At 45.9% G+C, this 21,817-nt stretch overlaps 1 protein-coding gene across 3 annotated transcripts in view; it reads right to left on the minus strand.

Annotated features, from left to right (window-relative positions):
- The window catches only part of SLC35F3 (solute carrier family 35 member F3), a 284,430-nt gene that overhangs the window by 77,078 nt on the left and 185,535 nt on the right, over window positions 1–21,817 (minus strand). The window contains exon 1 of one of the 3 annotated variants that reach the window (XM_033099895.1): window positions 1,192–1,487. The exons of the other annotated variants lie outside the window; for them this stretch is intronic. Within the exon in view, the coding sequence (XP_032955786.1) occupies window positions 1,192–1,267 (76 nt within the window). The 5' untranslated portion in view covers window positions 1,268–1,487. Of the gene's footprint in view, window positions 1–1,191; window positions 1,488–21,817 lie in introns of those variants that run through there. 3 annotated transcript variants of the gene reach the window in all.

The following is a 21,817-nucleotide window of genomic DNA, read 5'->3' on the forward strand; positions in this document are numbered from 1 at the left end:
TCAGTCAGCCCAGAATGCCAATCCCGCTTCACCACCCACGAGCTATAGGTCTTGCACAAGTGGATCCACACTTCTGGGCCTCAAGGTCCTCATCTGCAGGAGGGGGACACGGTGCCAGGATGGCTGCTGGCAGGCCTCTGTGGACACACAGCTGCCCTGCTAGCCTCCGTCTTGCTCTCACTGGTTCTCAGTCACAGTAACAAAGGAGAACTCACAAGGGGACACACGGTCCTCAGAAGCCATCATACAGAGGTCTGGGCTCCCGGCTGTCGTCCCAAGGGTGCGGCAGGAGCCCATGGCCTCCCCACACAGACAGCGTGAACGGGCGTTAGTTCAGGGTAACTCAGGGCCTGGAACTGAGGGGCTTTCCTCCCCCGGGTCACTGACTGTCCCTTCCCAGCCCTCACCTGGCCAAACTGGCCAGCTCTCGGAGACCCAGTCGTTGCACCTCTGCCTCGTGGGTGGAGGAGTTAAGGGCTGAGACAGGTGTCCTTCTGCTTCCCCCCTCACACATCTGGAAGCCAGGGCCGCTCCACTCTGGCAGGATGACCGCTGTGTCTGAGTAAGGCACAGCTCTCTAGGGAGGTTGGTGAGCTTCTTCTCCTGGTCTGCCTCACGTCCCCTGAATGGGGGCCTGAACACGTTTACAGGCTGCTGGTGGCTGTTCCATCTGCATGTCCTGCCATTTCCCACGGAGCTGGGTCTGGGCAGTCACTTGGCTGGCGGGCTGGGAGGTTCAGAGTACAGGGACATGTCTCAGTGCGGCAGCCTCTCCTGCCTCCACCAGCTGAGCAACAACTCTGGTCTGCCGGCGGGGGAGGGGGATGCTCCAAAGACAAGTGCGTGCGTGGGGGGCACTGGTTAGTGTCTGGGTGACTCCCTCCTACCCAGCTGGCGAGTGGCACAGGACAGGCGGGGAAGGAGCTGAAGCCACCACTGCTGTTGCTGCCAGATGTGCTGAGGGCTGTGCAGGAAGGAGCCAGGGCTGCGCTGGCTGCAGCACCCTGGGCAGCCGCGCGGACCCCGCAGCAGCCCAGGGCATCCTGACAGCTCCCAGGTGCCACCCCCGCAGGCAGCTGCACTGCAGGGACGCTTCCTGCGGCGCCAGCAGCCCACAAACTGGGCGGCTGGGTAAGGGGGCGACTCCGCCGGGGTGCAGGGCCCCTCCCCACCCCCCCGCCCAGATGTTACCTTCCACTTTGGTGAGGGTCAGGACCGGACTATTGCAGGCGCTGAGTGGGGCCACCCGGGCCGAGTGCTTCTTCATGGTGAGCTGTCCGCCTGCGGGAGCCGGGATCGCCTACATCCTGGGGCCGGCCGAGCGCCCCCGGTGCCAGCGGCCTCCTCGGTGCAGGAGCGCCAGGCTCGCCGCCCAGGCCCTGCCCCGGCTGCCGGCCGTGCTCCTGTCGCCGCGCTCACTGCGGGGGCTGCCCCGCGGAGCACATCTTCCCAGCGCAGCCACTCCACAGGCGCGCACAGCCTCCCGCCTGGAGGTTGCTGCAAACTCCGACGTCATGGCCAAGTGCGCTCCCCACGCCCACCCGGGCTCACCTGCTCCGCCCCCGCCCGGGACGCCCATGCCGCAGCTGGTCCCTCCCTTGGAGCCAGGTCCTGGCTGAAGCCTCCAGGCCTGTCACCAGCGCCCCGATCAGCCCTGAATAGGATCAGCGAACTGGAGGGGGCCCTGAGAACTTGGCCTCGGTGTTTCACAAGTTTAGAAAGGGAGGTGTTAGACTTTGGATGGGGAAGTGACTCTTCCCTGCACAAAGTCCTGAGGTGTTGGTTTAGAGGAAGAGTCAGAAAAAACCCAAGCTCCCCACGCTTGCGTTAACTTTTTTTAAAGAGTGTAGGGACACATTAAGTCTGCAGAAGCAAAGCAAACCCAAGAAAACAAAGGCTCCAGGAGTTTCTACTCCTGCCCCACTGCCCCAGTGGGGAGAGGCCCAACTCCCTAGGAGGCAGAGATCGCTTCCTTTCTGCCCAGCTTCCGGTTCCTGCTGCAGCGGCAGGGCTGGTGTCTGCTTCCGCAGGTACTCAATGATCACATTCAGACCTGTGCAAGCTACTGGCCAATGATGCTGGTTAAAAAGCAATGACATACCACTGCATCACTGGCCAGCTGGTCCCTGAGTAAGCACTGAGTCCCCAGGGGCATTTATCCCAATGACAGTACATCACCAAATGTGCCCTTCCATTGTCCCAGCAGGTAGGATGCACAGGGCTTATGTGGCCCCAGAACTGCAAAGGCCTGTGGGCATCTCATTTCACACACATCAGTTTTGGTTCCAGCCTCCACCGGGAATCTGAAGGTTTAGTAGTGATTCAAGGTGGGTTTTGTTGGTACTGTTAAGTCCTTACCACCCAGAGTTTCAAAACCTCCACTTTACCTGGTTTCCTTTCTTGAAGGTGATATTCTACTGTACAATATCACTCTCGTCCTCCAGAAAGTAACTTCTTGGAGTGGTAGAGTCAGAGTGTGACCTGAGAGCAGCAGGGCTTCCATAACTTGGCACCTACCAGCTGTTTCTGGTAACATGCACCTGGCACAACCCCAGGTCTCTGTAGGAAGTGGTTTCTAGAAGTTGTTATTGTAGGATTCTTGTTATTACCTGCCCTCTTAAACAGCCTGATGAACAGATTGTCCCTGAGTCTCCAAAAAGCCAGGGCTTGGAGGGGTTGCTCCCTCAGGGCTACACCCAAGGAAAGGATTGTAGGGTCTCTGCAGAGCCCTCTAGTGGTAGCTTCCACCCCATACATCTCCCACAGAAAACTTGTCCTAAGACCCCTAGAGATGACACTACAATATGTCACTAAGCCATCCTCTTCTTCGTAAAAGCCATCCCCTTCTTTGTAAAAGTCAAGCATAAATAAGCTTAAAGCAAAAGAATCTCATTTATATATTAATACAATCTTTTGTTACAACATAACATTCCTATGTGTTGTTTCAAGTTCATCAATCAACATTTATTATATACACCATGACTAAAATATCACATAACAGTACCCATTTTTGAGCACTTACTATATATCAAGTACTGTGTTAAGTGCTTTACATAAATCATTTCATTTCCTACTCACAAAGCTCTGTAAGATTGTCATTAACTCATTTTACCTCTGGGGAAACTGAGGCTAAGAGTGGCTAAATAAAATGTCCCAGGTCATAGAGTTAATAATTGGCTTAGCAGGGACTTAAATCCAAGTCTGACGAATTAAAAACCTGTACTTATACCTGCTATGCTATTCTCTTATACAGTAGTGCCCCCTGCCATCTGTTGTTTCAGTTTCCCGCAGTAAACACAGTCTGAAAATGTTAAATGGATAATTCCAGAATAAACAGTGCCTCTATCATTCTCTTCACTTCATCTTATCAAACAGGCATTTTATCATATCATCATCACAAGAATACGGGTGAGTACAGTACAATGAGATATTGAGAGACAATATTCATGTAACTTTTATTACAGTATATTGTTATAATTGTTCTATTTTAGTATTAGTTATTGTTATTAATCTCTTACTGTGCCTAATTTATAGATTAAACTTTACCCTAGGTATGTATATATATGGGAAAAACAGTATATATAGGGAAAACCACTGTCTGTGGTTTCAGGCATCCATTGGGGTCTTGGAGCATATCCCCTGTGAATAAGGGGAGACTGCTGTATTACAAATGTAAAATACAAAACTTTCACCTAAGTATTCCAATTCAGGTGGGCAGTACATGTAATCCAGAATCCATTTCCTTTCATTTGAATGTGGCTTTGACAGATTTCATCATCTCATATGCCTCCTGGAGGACCTGGGCTGTGCCTGTCTGGATCACTGCCAGCACTTCAAATTAACCTGTCCACACTCATTCTACTGGGCAGGTCACAACAAAATACCCAATAAATATTTGTCTGTTTGATTTTTTTTGGATATCTACTTTCTGCGTATTGCAATGTCATGTACAAATCAAATAGATACCAATGAAATATTGTTAAATATCTCTGTCTAACTTCACTCATTAAATAAGTGTTACCTAAACCTTTTATTTTTTTTTCCCCTTCAGGATACTCCAGGATATTTTGATACTCAAAAGGTCATCATCTCCTCATGTCTGTCAACTTCCACTTATCAAAGAGGTGGTACCAATTGTCATCTCAACTTCCTCCCCTTAATTTTAAGTACTGAGTGCTGTTTCTTTTTTTCTATATTTAATTCTCTCAGCCTTGTGTGCTTTCTTACCTTGTGTTTCAACCAAAACATCTTACCCCCTTTCTCCATCCCCAGGAAAAAAAAAACCTTCTTATACTCCTTTTAAAATCAGAGGTCCTGCTGCTTGATCATCTGAGTATTGATATTCTTCAGTGCATACCTTTTCTTGGAGTGGGTATGTGTGTGGGGGTGCATATTAAAAATTCACATAAATAAAATTATTCTAGAAAGTTAACTGTGCACTGGTGTGCAAGCACACACTAGAATTTGGAGAATCCTAACCATTTAAAACTCTGTGCTGGAGTTAGGCTATCATGACCTAACTCTGTGATACCTGGAAACTCACACATAACGAATAGCTGGCAGAGGATCCAAGATGGCAGAGAAGATGAACACTGTGCTTGCCTCCTCCTGTGACCACATTAAAATTACAATTATAGAACAATCAACCTGGAGAACCATCTGAAGTCTAGCTGAACAGAAGTCCTATACCTAAGGATATAAAGAAGAAGCCATGTCGAGACTGGTAGGAAGGCAGAGCTACAGAACAGGCTCCACACCTGCATGTGATGGTTGAAAATCAGGAGGGATATCTTGGCTGCCGAGGTTCCCTCCAGAGGAGTGAGGGACATCAGCCCCACACTGGGTTCTCCATCCTGGAGTACCGGTGCCAGGAAGAGGAGACCCCACAACATGTGGCTGTGAAAAACAGTGGCGTTTCTGACTGTCAGGGTGGGATAAAAGGCTGCAGGAAACCCACATGACCTCTTAAAGTACATGCACACACACACTCACTCACTTGCAGGCACTCACCCTGGGCTCTGGTGGAGGTATAGTGACTTGGGAAGAGTCACATACAGGGAGGCACTGAGTTGTGTGGCTGCAGGCTGAGGGCTGAAGAGACAGTTGCCATTTTCCCTGTGTGGGGTCCTCTTCCCCTGCAGTCGGCAGGTGGGTGCCACCTTTCTTGTGTTGAGCCCTCTCCCACATGGCCAAATCTAAATCTGCATTGGCCTGGTGATTTCCATTGCTTCACCCTGCTGATTCCCTAGGACCCCAGCCCACCAAACTCTCAAACCATGAGACTATCAACAGCTGAGCCTTATGGGAGCTGGCAGGAAGCACTCAGGGTGCCCTAGGCTTTTTGTGGAGCTATCCCAGGCCCGTCACTGGTGGTAGCTGTTCTCAGTTCACAATGTGGCCTCTCCCACATGCCTCCTGGTTCAGCAGAGGGGGCAACAAATTGAGGATTGCTTTGTAACTCCTACCAGGTAGTCCCTGGCTGGTCACAAGCAGTGGCGACCTGGGCCTGCACCAGAGCCCCTCCCAGAAAGCCCCAGAACCAACATAGCTGGAGGTTGGCTTCAGACCACTGCAGAGTACCAGTCAATTAGACCCACAAGCAGCACACCCAAATGGCAGTCTCAGCAGGCACCAGAGCCACACTACGGTGAATCCTGCTCCATGGGGTAAGCCCCCCACCCCCACAGAAGCTGTAAGCTGTGGACGTGGCCAAACCCCACAGCCAGTCAACCTGACATGCCAATCACAATCAAGTCTCAATTATAACGGAGAATACACACAATCTACACAATAGACACTCCTGTAGTACCAGGCTCAGGTGACCAGGAAGACTGAGCCACTGGGCCCCACAGGGCACCCACCCCATAAAGCCACAAAACAAATTTCACTAAATTTTAGGAGACTGAAATCCTACGAGGCATCTTCTCCAACCACAATGGCATGCAACTAGAAATCAATTACAAGGAAAAACTTAAAACACACAAACATGTGGAGGCTAAACATATTACTGAATAATGAATGGGTTAACAATAACATCAAGAAAGAAATAAAAAGATACCTTGGGACAAATGAAAATGAAAACACAATGACCCAAAATCCATGGGGCATGGTGAAAGCAGTCCTAACAAGGAAATTCATAGTAATAGAAAACAAAAATCTCAAATAAATACACTACTCTCACACTTAAAGGAACAAGGAAAAGAACAGCAAACAAAGCCCAAAGTGAGTAGAAAACAGGAAATAATAAAGATCAAAGTGGAAATAAAAGAAATAGAGTCTAAAAAAAATACAAAGATCAATGAAACCAAGAGCTGATTCTTTGAAAAGATAAACAAAATTGATAAATCCTTAACCAGACTCATCAAGAAAAGAAGAGAGAGGACCCAAATAAATAAAATCAGAAATGAAAGAGAAGTGACAACTGAAATCACAGAAATACAAAGGATTATAAGAAAATACTATGAGCAATTATATGCCAACAAATTGGACAATCTGGAAGAAATGGATAAATTCCTAGAAACACAATCTTCCAAGAATGAATCAAGAAGACATAGAAAATCGGAACTAATCAATTAGTACTAACGAAATTGAGTCAGTAATCAAAAAACTCCCAACAAACAAAGGTCCTGGACTGGATGGCTTCACAGGTGAATTTTACCCAACATTCAAAGAAGAATTGATACCTATTCTTCTCAAACTATTCCAAAAAATTCAAGAGGAGAGTAAGCTCCCAAACTCATTTTACAAGGCCACCATTCCCAATTCCAAAACCAAAGACATTACAAAAAAAAGAAAATTATAGCCTGATATCCCTGATGAACATAGATGCAAAAATCCTCAACAAAATATTAGCAAACCAAATTCATCGATACATTAAAAAGATAATATATCACAATCAAGTGTGATTTATTTCTGGGATGCAAGGTGGGTTCAATATTTGCAAATCAATTAATGTGATACACCACAAAAACAAATGAAAGATAAAAATCATGTGATCATATCAATAGATGCAGAAAAAGCATTTGACAAAATCCAGCATCCATTTATGATAAAAACTCTCAGCAAAGTGGCGATAGAGGGAACATACCTCTCAACATAATAAAGACTATATATCACAAACCTATAGCTAACATCATACTCAAAGGGGAACAGCTAAAAGCATTTTCCTTAAGATCAAGAACAAGACAAGGATGGGCAATCTTCTTACTCCATATACAAGAATAAACTAAAAATGGATTAAAGATTTAAATTTAAGACCTGAAACCATAAAACTCCTGGAAGAAAACATAGGCAGTAAATTCTCCGATATTGCTCATAGTAATATTTTTTTCTGATCTATCCCTTCGAACAAGGGAACAAAAGAAAAAAATAAACAAATGGGACTGCATCAAAAGGAAAAGTTTTTGCACAGCAAAGTAAACCATAGACAAAATGAAAAGACAGACTACTGCCAATGACACATCTGATAAGGAAGGAGTTAATATCGAAAATTTATATATATTAGTTTGGTGCAAAAGTAACTGCGGTTATTGCAATGTTTTTAACCTTTTAAATCGCAATTACGTTTGCACCAACCAAATAATAATAATAATAATAAAACTCATACAACTCAGCACAAAAAACAAAGAATCCAATTAAAAATGGGTAGAGGACCTGAATAAACAATTCTCCAAAGAGGACATGCATATGGCTAATAGATAAATGAAAACATGCTCAATGTCACTAAACATCAGAGAGAAAGGCAAATTAAAACCACAATGAGATATCACCTCACACCTATCAGAATGGCCATCATTAATAAATCAACAAATAACAAGTGTTGCTGAGGATGTGGAGAAAAGGGAACCCTAGTGCACTGTTGGTGGGGTTGCAAATTGGTGCAGCTGCAATGGAAAACAGTTGGAGGTTCCTAAAAAATTAAAAATCCAACTACCTCATGACCCAGCAATTCCACTTCTGGATATTTATATGAAGAAACCCGAAACACTAATTCAGAAAGATATTAATATATGCATTCTTATGTTCATTGCAGCATTATTTACAATAACCAAGATATGGAAACAACCTAAAGATAATGTCACACACACACACACACACACACACACACACACACACACACACGCACAGGAATATTACTCGGTTGTAAAAAATGAAATCTTACCATTTGTGACAACATGGATGGACCTAGAGGGTATTATATTACAGGTAATAAGTCAGAATGAGAAAGACAAATATCATATGATCTCACTTATATGTGGAACCTAAAGAACAAAATAAACGAACAAACGAAAGAGAAATAGATTCATAGATACAGAGAACAAATTGATGGTTGCCAAAGGGGAAGGGTGTTGGGGAGCTGGGTGAAAAAGGGGAAGGGATTAAGAAATACAACTGGTAGTTAAAAAATACTCACGGGGATATGAAGTACAGCATGGGACATATAGTCAATGATATGGTAACAACTATGTACAGTGCCAGGTGGGTACTAGACTAGGCAGAGGGGTCACTGCATAAATTATACCAATGTCTAACCACTATGCTGTATACTTGAAACTAATATAAAATAACATTGAGTGTCAAGTGTAACTGAACAATAATAATAATAAAAAAGAATAGCTGGGTTTCGTGTTCTTAACTTACAGTCCAAACACTGAAGTAAGTTCACGGAAGATACCGAGAGTAACAAGCCTTTCCTGTAGGACTTAAAACCCAGGAACATGAGTTTTATACTCCCTGGCCTGCACCTAACAGCTTCCCTGCCTACTCCCCACTCCCACTGGCAAACCAAAGAGAAAGGAAGTAAGAGAGGAGTCCCGGATGAGAAAAGCGAGGAAACAACCAGTTTGTCCTACCACTAAGTGGCCATATTTAAACGACAACTCACAGGTGGGACCAGCCATGTCCCCTTAGGAGGAGAAAGGCAGACAGGCCCGGGGTGGAGCATTAGGAATGGGGGAGCATTAGGAACTGGTAGCTTGGCCAATGCCTCATATTCGGGGGGCTTCCAGCCCTGGGCCTGTATTGAGCCTCTGTAAAGAACCTATGTTGCCCAAACAACCTGCTTCAGCCTTTTAACACTGACATATGTTTCTGCCATGCATGGTGGTCACTGGCCAACCTTCCCTCTGATCTGGTGTGTGAATGTCTATAGTTCCACCGCACCGTTCCAAGAAGGCATCCGATCCCTTTGGCGGGTTTACGTAGTACTTATGATTCCCTGAGGCCAAGACAGCCTGGGACAGTCAACAGCTCGAGTCTGAGCTCCAGTTCTGCCCATAAGAGGAGCCAACCTCAAGTGGTCACTCAGCCTGTGCTGGCCTCAGTTTCCTAATTTGGGCGCGAGAGGGGTGGGCTCTACTGGCAGTTTTCAAATTGTGTTTCCTGGTCACTGTGCAAAGCAACTCTACTTTTATCTGTTGGGGTTCCATGTTAGATTTGGTTTATAAAAATGTTGTCACTGTAAAAGAAAGTTTTGAAAACTATTGACTGGATTATCTCCAAAGTCCTGTTTGGCTTTAAAATTTAGGGTGTATGAAATTATCTTCCTAGATAAGACAACTGCCATGCCTCCAGTGATCTTAAAAGAACCTTATCCTTCCTTTCCGGTTATTTCCAGTTAAGTCGACTTTTGCTTTATGTGGTTTTCTCTTTTTTGACATAGTCAGAAATACATTTACATTTGTTAAAGTTTATACACTACAAATGATGAATTTCACAGTTTGTAAATTATGTCAATGTAAAAATTGGGAAAAATATATTTTCCATATATAAACACATATATAACTAATTTGAATATTTGATAAAAGTACTACCCTTACCATGTGTGAGCTATTCTATTCTATCTTTTCTGATCTTCCACTGCAAAAAAAAAAGAAATGCCGATTGTAACCAACTAAGTTTGTTTTTATTATATTATGATCCACTCATGACTCATAATCCATGTGGTTTGAAAAATACTGCTACAAATTATGTCCTTTGTAAATTATGCAAAGACCTTTACTTAATCCATTCGAAATAAATAATGAAAAATATAAAAGTCCGCTAAGATTTTCAATCGTCAGAAAACAGACCAGTTTAGTTAATTCACTCTGAAACAGTAACCGTGTTTCATATTTACAGTATAACATAGTAAGAATAACAAATTATGCCTGTGGTTACCAGAGTTCACAAATAATAATTAAAGTAGTCCCAGGCAGCAGAAATGGAATTTTACCCAAATAAGTCAGTCTGCAGCATTCAGAAGCTTTCCCAGTGGGGCCAGCGCTGGTATTTCCAACAGGAGAGAGTTTCAGGAATGAAAGAAATGAACTCCCATCAGTGGGCAGCTCACTGCCCCAGTCTGCCAGGAGTAACTGGTAACCTGTTTCCCTGATCCAGGAACAAGCACAGGAAACGAGAACCATTAGACAGAAGACTTGGTGGCCTTTCTTATCTTCACGTGTCCCTTCCCCTCAGCGATGTGCATCCCCAGGACGAACGGAGACTCGTTAGGGTCCCACGTGGATCTCTCCACTCTCTCTAGGGAGGGTGGGTAGCTCCAGGCAGGACAGCAAGAGGCAGGATCCCTGGATGTCACCAGTGGGCGTCCACACACGTGCCCTTCAGGCACCTCCATGACTGCTCCCTGGTGGCCAACAGCACGCGGGGCCCAGAGGCGGGTTCGTGATGAACAAAAGGAGAGGCGCAGAGATGCGAATGGGACGCCCGGTTACTTCCCTTGTGGAGCCTTGTCAGGACTCCGCCCTGTGCTCAGGGGCAGACACAGGGTGTGACCCACTCCAGGACCCGCCACAGCAGCTGCCCTGGGAGAGCAGCATGGCCAGGAGGGGGCTCCTGGATGGACGCCTGGGGTGGGCCGCTCTTCCATGTGCTGGGACCTTCAGAGACCTAGCTAAGTGCCAACACAGGTCACAGTGTAGAGGGACTACGTAGTGTCCGGTCCCCAGTCGGGACTCAGGAAATGATGATTCTCTTCCACCTGGGGAACTGGACACACCAGCTTCCACAAATTCCTTCCAACGCTGGAAATCAGTATGGCGAGGGGGCAGTGCTCATGGATGGTTTCATTTGGGCGAGTTGTTTAATCTCTCCATGCTCAGCCATTTCCTCTTTAAAATGGAGATAAGAATAGTACATACTTCACGGTTGTTGTGAAGTTTCAAGGTATTCATACATGTAAAGAGCTCGTAACAGGACCTGGTGGCGGTTACCGTAAGTACTCAGAACACGTCAGTCACGATTTTCAGTCTCCCACCAGGTTCCTTAACAGGGAGAGGCCGTCTCTGGTTTGTGTATCTCCAGCGCCTAACACAGTACAGAGCTTATGCAGGAGGTGCTCAAAGCAGGAAGGGAGGGACTCCCAGGACCCAGCCTTCTAGAATTTCTAGAAGTGTCTGTGCCACCCTCCTCCCAGCCCATCCCTTTCTGCCTGCAGGGTACCTGGAGTGAGGAAACCTGCCGGCCGAGACTCCCTTCTGACCAGGGCTCTCGTCTCCCACTGGCTTCATCTCAGAGGAAGCGCTTTGGAGGCCAGGACGCTGGACTCAAGGTGAGGAGAGAGATCTGATGCCACTTAGTTCAGAAATAGCTGCCTGCTTGTGTTCCGGATGACTCAGCGACCACAGTTGGACTCCTGTCCGATGCCTCCGCTCTCCCTCCTGTGGAGCGGAACCTAGAATACTGACCTGCATCGAATCCCTGTTCACACCAGGGGCAGGCTCCCTTGGCTGGGGTTTGTGTCCAAGGGTGGGCCAAGGGGACTGGCCATCGGACGTGGCCTTGGGGAAGGGGCCTGCTGCAATGTCTGGCTCATGAGTGCAGGGTGGGCTGAATCATGGTGAGCGAGGACACAGGAGGCTCCAGGTTGGACAGACAGTCTCTGCAGGCCCCATCTGAGGTCAGGGCCTCCTCTGTGCTCAGACAGCCTGCACCCCTCCAAGGCACTGGCTGTCTGCCCTGCCCTGGGGTTATTCGTAGACTCGCTTCACCTCCTGCTGGGCTGTGATGCTGTGAGGCAGGGCCTTGCGATGAGCAGGGTGACAATCCCACCACGAGGACACAAAGATGCAGGGACTGGCCGGTGCTTTAGGTGGACGAGAAGCTGCATCCAGAGAAGCAGTTACAGCAGGTGGGTGGGATATGTCGGGACCTAGCCCCAGCCACAGACTCCCCGGGATCAGGAAGGTCCTGCCCACTCGGCAGAGGAGCTCCAGGCAGCAACCCCTCCTTGCTTTGTGCAGTGACCCCTGGGCCCCCGCTGGCTCTTTGCTCTGCTGAGGACCTAGCTCTCCCACTTGGTGCCTGGTTCCCGCATATGCTTGCAGAGCTAGGAAATCACTGGGCCCTCCTGATCCCAGCCAGCTCTGCCCCTCCATGTACCCTAAAAACTCCAGAAGCCCCAAGTGTCATGGACATTGTGTAACGTGTTCCCTTGTGGGGCTGGTGCAGGCGTTTACAGAGTCTGTGTTTACAGATGTGCCTGAAAACTAAACACACCTTCTATCCCCACATGTCCATCCCAGCAGGCCCTCACAGCACGTCCCCGTCAGGCGACACCCACCTCCTTTCCCCCCATCCACACAGACCCTCACCTTCTCCTTCCTCAACCCAGTGCTGCTGACATGGCCCCAGCTCCAGACCCACTGCCCTCCTCGCCTAGCAGAACGTCCTGGAGCGTGTCCTCTGCTGACCCTGCCCCAAGAGGGAGCCCCTGGGATTCCAGTGACTGCATGCCATGCTGAGCCCATCACCTGTGAGCCCCGCTGACCCCATCTACTGTAACCTCTGAGCTCACTGGGGAGTGTACAAATGATGCATGGGAGAGATTACTGTATTTTGCCGTATATAATGCGCACCCACATTTTTGGTCCAAACTTTCAGGGAAAAAAATCTTTCATTTTAATTCAAATTTTTATTTGTTTACATTTAGGCCCTTGTTGTTTGTATTATAGAGGAATTTATTTTTTAACATATTATGATACAAGAAATTCTATGTAACAAATAATTACAAAACACAAGAACAGATACAAGGTACAAGAAATGTTATGTACCGGTAACAGATTTACGATATTCATACAACCTAGAAGGCCAAGAACTCTTTGTTGTTCCAAGCTCCTCATAAGTTCAACAAAACCGATTATCGTATTCCAGGGTATTATTTTGCATATGGATATCGTTATTGATTTCCAGAGTTACACTTTTAACTCATAAGCATAAATAAAAGAATTAAAACATTTATATGGATACAAAATTAGTTACTACCCATGTACAATGTGCATCCTTATTTTCACCTCACAAATTTGGGCAAAAAAGTGTGCATTACACACGGCAAAATACGGTCAAAATGACCCCAAAGTGTTCAAAAGAAATAACTGTGTCTTCCCCAAACAAGCATTAAGAATTGCCATGTTTCCTCTTCTTCTGTATAAGACATCTGTTGACCTGTGTCAGGCATGGGGGGGCCTGAGAGCTCCCGAGGAATGGCAGGAGTCACCAGAGGAGGGGGTGCAGGACCAAGGGACAAAGATGCCCCACGATTTCATCAGAGATGAGGAACACATCTCATTATCTGCAAAAGCAAACAAACCAAAATCCTGCTGAAGGAAAGGACTGTTCTCTGCTTTGGGGCTAAAAGAAAAGTTGCCACAAATTTTGGACAAAAGCAAGAAGAGGATAGAGGCCTGGCGGTACATCCTGTTCCAGACTGAGGAAGCTAGTCACACCTTTCCCCAAAAATGGTTGGCCAGTGTAGGGCAAGGACCCCCTAACATTCCCAGTGGGATGCGGAGGGTTACATGTATGTATGGTTTGTTCCTGAAGTTGTCTCGCTGGTGTCAGAGTATTTCTGTCTTGTGGATTCCAAAAGTACCTCCCAACAAATAGTTCCTTGTCACTGTGACAAAGACGTGTTTGTCCATCTGAGGCAATGTGTTAGGGCTCCGACGACTAGTGACCAGCCCAGAGCACGTGTTAGTGAGAGAACCCTCCCAACAGTGGGGGGTTTAGCATAGCTCATCAACACAATAATTGTCTAGCATGATGGGAACCTTTTGAAACTTTCTAGTCAAAATTTGTTCTCAGATTCTTGTCAGTTCCCGTTTTCATTTTAAGATGATTATCCTCAGAAATTTCATGTACAGCTGATGGGAGTAAAAATTGATATATTCTTTCTGAAAGCTAGCAATATATATTGAAATTCATAAAAATTAAAAATGTTTGTGGTCTATTACCCACTATTTCCATTTTTAGGAATTCTCCCCCAGAAATAATCTGATGTGAACATAGATGTATTACAAAGATGTTCACCCAGGTTTTATTACTAGTAAGTAAAAGACTAGGAACAACCTGAACGTTCAACAATAGGAAAATGGGAAATAAAGTATGGTGTATTTACACAAAAGAGTATAATGAAACTGATAAAACCAGTTATTCAATAACACAGGGAAAATACTAAGAAATGAAAACAAGGTATGTATTTTATATCTGATATGATCTTTACATATATTACATATTCCCTTCATATATAGACCATACCATTCAGACACACACACACACACACACACACACACACACACACACACACACAGTTTCTCTTTTTCAGAAAACAACTAAACAGACTACCACTTTTTCCTTTTTTTTCTTACTATAACTAAAAATAGTGATTCACTCACTTTCTCCTTGAGACTTCTCTGAATGAGACGGTGTCTACTTTTAGAAGTTCACTTCAGCAGAGCATGGCGCTCAGACCAATCTCCATGCTTAAGAATAGTTTAAAGGGTCTAAAAATGTCTCTTGTAAACAGATACAAATGCTAATAATGCAGGAAAAGTCCTCATGTGCAGGAGTGTATACAATAACAGTGCGACTGTTTCTTTTAAAATATTGACACAATTCCTATTCTTTTTCTATAAAACTCTTTTGGGTTCATGCTTTTAAAGCCATTGTCCCTCTGTCTTTTTAGAAGTGTCTATTATAACATCAAATGTAAATATACAGTTCCATTTTCCATATTTTAAATATTTTGTTTTCTCACATCCTTTTTATAAGTTTGTGGTGTAAGTTTTCAGAACATGCCAGTAATGAAAAGAGGAGAAGGAGAAAGGTGCTTTTAGTAACAGCGTTGACTTCTTCCTGCAGGAGTGAAGGAACACAAACCTAAACTCTTTCTTGAGTTGGTGACAGTCACCAGCCCCTCTCCCACTCGCATGGAGCTCTCTGCTGGTTCAGCCAGGACCAGACGCTTGCCTTCTGACGGCTTCTTTAGGGTGCCTCTGTCTTTGCTTCCACCTCAGTGGAATCTGTCCTAGTCCTCTCCCTTATCTCTTCATTCCTGCTTAAGTGTAATTTTATTTTTTGCCCTTGATTGTACATGAGTAAAAAGGCTATTGTGTCAATATGTGTCTTAGATAAGAGGACCGCCACCTCCTTGTGTCCTGGCGGGGCTCTGTAGTGCCCCATGACCTCGCAAAGGCAGGTACTTGAAATACAGACACTTCAGCCCATGCAGGAGGCCTGTGCTCCGCCAGGTAGTGGGATAAACAGCACAACCGCCCACAATGCATTGCTCTTCACCCCTTTCAGCATATCCACTAGTTATCAGCTTCAGGGCACAGGTTAGAAATGACTATTAGACTTAGTTTTTATTAATGGATTTTTCCATAACCATGACATATTGTTTATTAATATAAACACTTCTCAGCATGGATTTATTTGGTCTGATACTTTCTCTCTACTTCCTGAAAGCTGGCACAAACTGTGACACAATTCAACCTTACCCCTTCTCTCAAGCTTTCTTTCTTTCCTTGCTACTGCTAAAATATGCCTTCCCCTCCTTTAAGTCCACTCTTTCTATAAAACTACAAAAATGAAAACGAAAAACACACCATTGAAAGGAAACCTTCACACACGTCCACGTTTGAGCCTCGAATTCCCCACTCAGTGGGGTAAGGACCAAGCCCTGTGGCAGCTCCATGTGGAGCCCAGCTTATGGGAAATACAAGAGAAGCTCATCGATTTTCGCTTTAACCTTGACTGCCTATTTAAAGTGAGCTGGTATCAAATGCTCTATTGATGGCAGAATTCTAATTTGGGATTTGTAGCAACCTAAGACATCTAAGACATGAAGGATGATGGTAGCTGGAAAATCTGTCTCCAGCAGTGAGTGGCAGTCACAGGATTTAAGGCACAGTTCACCCACGGTCCTTGAGGCAGCATTGGATTCATTAATAAGATAGGAGAAATAAAGCACAAAGAGTTCAATTCAACTGTCCTCAGAGCTAATTCAAGGTAACAAATGTGTAAGCTTAAGGTGTTAACATAAACTGGAATAAAAAATAAAACTCGATCACTATGGAAGGAGGACGTCATAGGAATGGCGGCAGCAGGGCGCACTTTCTGAGTTCTCCTCCGGATCTTGTTGCAAACGGGAACTATAACCCATCGAGGAAATTTTCGCTCACCACACAATATTGTGGAGAGATTCGTGGATTGCTTGAAGCTAAGAAATTCTTGGGGATAAGCTAACTGGACGGAGCAAGGAGAGGAGGAGGAGAAGCGGCGTGGGAGCGCCCGGCCGGCAGCGGCGGGAGAGCCCAGCCCCCAGCGGAGCCTCAGCTGGCGGGGGCGAGGACCGAAAACCACGGAGCCGGGCAGGCGCGGGATCCCAGGCAGAGCGGAGAGCGCAGAGACCGGGGGTAGGCCCTTTCCCTGCGTCCCGCGGCTGATTTCTCCCGCCGGGAAGGCGGCGCGCCCTGCGGCGGACGGAGGGCGCAGTCTCCATACCTGGGCCCCTCCCCCCGCCCTGCCCTCCCAATCCTACCCCGCCCTTCCAGAGACTGGGACTGGAAACCGCGGTGCAGCCCCGCTGTGCCGGGCGCGCAGAGCGCAGAGACCGGGAGGCGGGCGCTTTCCCTGCGTCCCGCGGCTGATTTCTCCCGCCGGGAAGGCGGCGCGCCCTGCGGCGGACGGGGGGCGCAGTCTCCATACCTGGGCCCCTCCCCCCGCCCTGCCCTCCCAATCCTACCCCGCCCTTCCAGAGACTGGGACTGGAAACCGCGGTGCAGCCCCGCTGTGCCGGGCGCGCAGAGCGCAGAGACTGGGAGGCGGGCGCTTTCCCTGCGTCCCGCGGCTGATTTCTCCCGCCGGGAAGGCGGCGCGCCCTGTGGCGGACGGGGGGCGCAGTCTCCATACCTGGGCCCCTCCCCCCCGCCCTGCCCTCCCAATCTTACCCCGCCCTTCCAGAGACTTAAACCGGCCCCTGAACCGAGGAGTGGTATCAAAAGCTCACGCTTTGGGAAGCCTGACGGGCAGCCCTGACCCAGGCAGACTGGGCAGTGTGCGTGATTTTGGCTGCGCTAGGAGAGAAGAGACGCCTCCACCCCCAGCCACCACCTTTTCTGGCCTGCGGGAAGAGGGCGACGCACGGCTGGGCTGGGAGAGTGAAGACCCCTCCATCTCCAGCCCCCACCCTTCCTGGCTTGCCTAGGGTGGGGTGGGTGCAGCTGCCGAGACACACCCGGAGATCAGCAGTGAGGCAGGCGCAGCTCTGGGCTTCCAGCAGATCAGAAATCTCCCGCCCGCACTCACACACACACACTGAAGAGGTGCCTTAAGACTCAAAAGTTTTGGTCACATATCTGGTGGTGCCACTCTCAGTGTGCATTGGTGCAGGCAAGGGCAGAAACTGCACTGATATTGTAAAAACTATCATCCAGACCCCTCAGGCCCACGCTTTTAAGTCTGCAGTCCCAAAGTCTCTCTGGGCACCAGGTGACCGGCTCTGCCTGCGCAATAAGCAGGGGGCTCCTTGGTACAGCAGAGAACAACCTGGACATTGCTTGGTGGGCTTAGGCCGAGACTGTCGCTGCTTTTTGTATTGCTTTGTTTTGTCTTGTTTTGCTTTGTCTTTATATCTTTGATATCTTTGCCTCTGTCGAGTGGGGTTATCAGGTGGTTTTTGCACGTGAACGTATTTGATATTTTTCTTTGTTGTTGTTGTTGTTGTTGTGCTTGGTGATTTGCTTTGTTCTGAAACTGCCCTGCCAGGGCCCAGCTTGTGAGGCACGGTCAGCAGATCAGAAATCTCCCGCCCGCACCCATACACACACACTGAAGGAGTGCCCTAGGACTCACGAGCTCTGGACAAAGGACTGGTGGTGCTCCTCTCGGTGTGCATACGTGCGGACAAGGGCAGAAGCTGCACTGACTTTGTGGAGACTATCATCCAGACCCCTCAGGCCCACGCTTTTAAGTCTGCAGTCCCAAAGTCTCTCTGAGCACCAGGTGACCGGCTCTGCCTGCGCAATAAGCAGGGGGCTCTTTGGTACAGCAGAGGACAACCTGGTCATTGCTTGATGGGCTCAGGCCGAGACGGTCGCTGCTTTTTGTTTTGCTTTGTTTTGCTTTGCTTGGTTTTGTTTTGCTTTACCTTGTATCTTTGATATCTTTGCCTGTGTTGAGCGGGGGTTATCGGCTGTTTTTTTTTTTTTTTTTTTTTTTTTTTTTTTTTTTTTTTTTTTTTCTTTTCTTCTTCTTTGCTGTTGTCGTTGCTGCTGTGCTTGGTGATTTGCCTTGTTCTGGGACTTCCCTGCCGGGGCCCAGCTTGGGTGGCACGGGACTCGGCATATCTGGGGGCCAACTCCAGACCAAATCGGAGTGCAGCCGGGGTTGACCTACAGGTCACATACCTAGAGGGGGTTCTCGGCAGGCTCTGGAGCCCATAGAGGCCAAATCACATTGGGGTGGTCAACCCTCACGCAGCAGAGTGCCCTGCGGGGGGCAGAGCCAAGTCTCACGGCAGGTCAGCCCAGGAGTTGACCCCACCTGCTCATTAGCGGGAAGCAATTAAAGATCTTCTTGAACGGGACAGTGTACACAACACAAGACTCACCTTTGGAGCACACGCAGAGGAGGACGACGTGGTGCGAGTCAAATATAAAGGACACATACTACACAAGATAACCTAGCAAGAACTAAGAACCCTAGGGGATCTACCTAATATATCAAAATAAACACAGTCAGCCAGAATGGGGAAACAAAGATACACGTCCCAAATAAAAGAACAGAAGAAGCTTCCACAACTGGAACCAAATGAAGCAGACGTAACCAACCTCTCAGAGACTGAGTTCAGAACACTGGTGATAAGAATGTTTAAGGAGCTTAGAGAAGACATAAAGAAGGATGTAGAAATCATAACAAACGAGCTTAGAGAAAACATAAAGAAGGATGTAGAAATCATAACGAAAAACCAGTTGGAACTAAAGAACACAATTACCGAAATTAAGAACTCACTTGAAGGAATTACCAGCAGGCTAAATGAAGCAGAGGATCGAATCAGCGACTTAGAAGACAAGGTAGCAGAGATCACCCAAACGGAACAACAAAAAGAAAAAAGAATAAAAAACAATGAAGATGGCCTAAGAGACCTCTGGGATAACATCAAGCGCAACAACATGCGCATCATAGGAATACCAGAAGGTGAAGAGAGCAAGCAAGGGATTGAGAACATATTTGAAGTAATAATGTCTGAAAACTTCCCCAACCTGATGAAGGAAACCAACATACAAGTCCAGGAAGTGCAGAGAGTTCCAACCAGGATTAACCCAAACAGGTCCACACCAAGACACATTATAGTTAAAATGGCAAAGCTTAAAGACAAAGAGAGAATCCTAAAAGCAGCAAGAGAAAGACGGAGGGTTACATACAAGGGAACTCCCATAAGACTATCAAATGATTTTTCTACAGAAACATTGAAGGCCAGGAGGGAGTGGCAGGAGATACTTAAAGTGATGGAAAACAAAGGCCTACAACCTAGATTGCTTTATCCAGCAAGGCTATCATTTAAAGTTGATGGAGAGATAAAGAGCTTTCCAGAAAAAAATAAGCTAAAGGAATTTATTACCACCAAGCCAGCATTGCAAGAAATACTAAAAGGTCTTCTGTAAATAGGAGAAAGATCAAAACAACCTAACTACAAATTTAAAAATGGCAATATCTATGTACCTATCAATAATCACTTTAAATGTAAATGGATTAAATGCTCCAATCAAAAGACATAGGGTGGCTGACTGGATAAGACAGCAAGACCCTTGTATATGCTGTATACAAGAGACTCACCTCAGAACAAAAGACACACACAGGCTGAAAGTGAAGGGTTGGAGTAAGATATTTCATGCAAATGGAAACGAGAAAAAAGCTGGAGTTGCAATACTTATTTCTGACAAAATAGACTTTAAAATGAAGAACATACTAAAAGATAAAGATGGGCACTATATAATAATAAAGGGATCGATCCGACAAGAGGACATAACCCTAGTAAACATCTATGCACCCAACATAGGAGCACCTAAATATATAAAACAGGTACTGACTGACATAAAGGCAGAGATCAACAGTAACACTATTATAGTCGGGGACTTCAACACACCTCTGACCACAAGGGACAGGTCTTCCAGACAGAAAATCAATATGGAAACAACAGCCTTAAATGATACATTGGACCACTTGGATTTAATCGATATTTTCAGAACATTTCACCCCAATGCTGCAAAATACACCTTCTTCTCAAGCGCACATGGAACATTTTCCAAGATAGATCATATGTTAGGCCACAAAACAAGTCTTGATAAATTTAAGAAAATTGAAATCATACCAATTGTCTTCTCTGATCACAATGCTATGAAATTAGAAATGAACTACAGGAAAAAAACGGGAAGACACACCAATTCATGGAGGCTGAATAACTTATTACTAAATAATGAATGGGTCAAGCAGGAGATCAAGGAAGAAATCAAAAGATATTTCGAGATAAATGAAAATGAAAACACAACGACCCAAAATCTTTGGGATGCCGCGAAAGCAGTCCTAACAGGGAAATTCATAGCTTTGCAGGCCTACCTAAAGAAACAAGAAACATCACTAATCAACAGTTTATCTTCACATTTAAGGGATCTGGAAAAAGAACAGCAAAATAAGCCCAAAGGGAACACAAGGAAGGAGATAATAAAGATCAGAGCAGAATTAAATGAAATAGAAACCAGAAAAACAATACAAAAGATCAATGAATCCAAGAGTTGGTTCTTAGAGAAGATAAACAAAATCGACAAACCATTAGCCAGACTCATTAAAAAAAGAGAGAGAGGACCCAAATTAATAAAATCAGAAACGAAAGAGGAGAAGTGACAACGGACACTGCAGAAATACAAAGAGTTTTAAGAAGTTACTATGAGCAACTATATGCCAACAAATTTGACAATTTGGAAGAAATGGACAATTTTCTAGAGGCGTACAACCTTCCAAGGCTAACTCAAGAAGAAACAGAAAACCTGAATAGACTGATTACCACCACGGAAATTGAATCAGTAATCAACAGTCTCCCAACAAACAAAAGCCCTGGACCAGATGGCTTTACAGGTGAATTTTACAAAGCGTTCAAAAAAGAATTATCACCAATTCTCCTCAAGCTCTTCCAAAAAATCCAGAAGGAGGGAAGACTCCCAAACACTTTTTACGAAGCCACTATCACCCTGATCCCAAAATTAGACAAAGACACCACAAAAAAAGAAAACTACAGGCCGATATCTTTAATGAACATAGATGCAAAAATCCTCAACAAAATATTAGCAAACAGAATTCAGCAATACATTAAAAAGATCATTCACCACGATCAAGTGGGATTCATTCCTGGTATGCAGGGGTGGTTCAACATCCGCAAATCTATTAATGTGATACACCACATTAACAAAATGAAAAATAAAAATCACATGATCATATCAATAGATGCAGAAAAAGCATTTGATAAAATTCAACAGCCATTTATGAT

Source organism: Rhinolophus ferrumequinum, chromosome 27, assembly GCF_004115265.2.
Source record: "Rhinolophus ferrumequinum isolate MPI-CBG mRhiFer1 chromosome 27, mRhiFer1_v1.p, whole genome shotgun sequence".
Taxonomy (NCBI): domain Eukaryota; kingdom Metazoa; phylum Chordata; class Mammalia; order Chiroptera; family Rhinolophidae; genus Rhinolophus; species Rhinolophus ferrumequinum.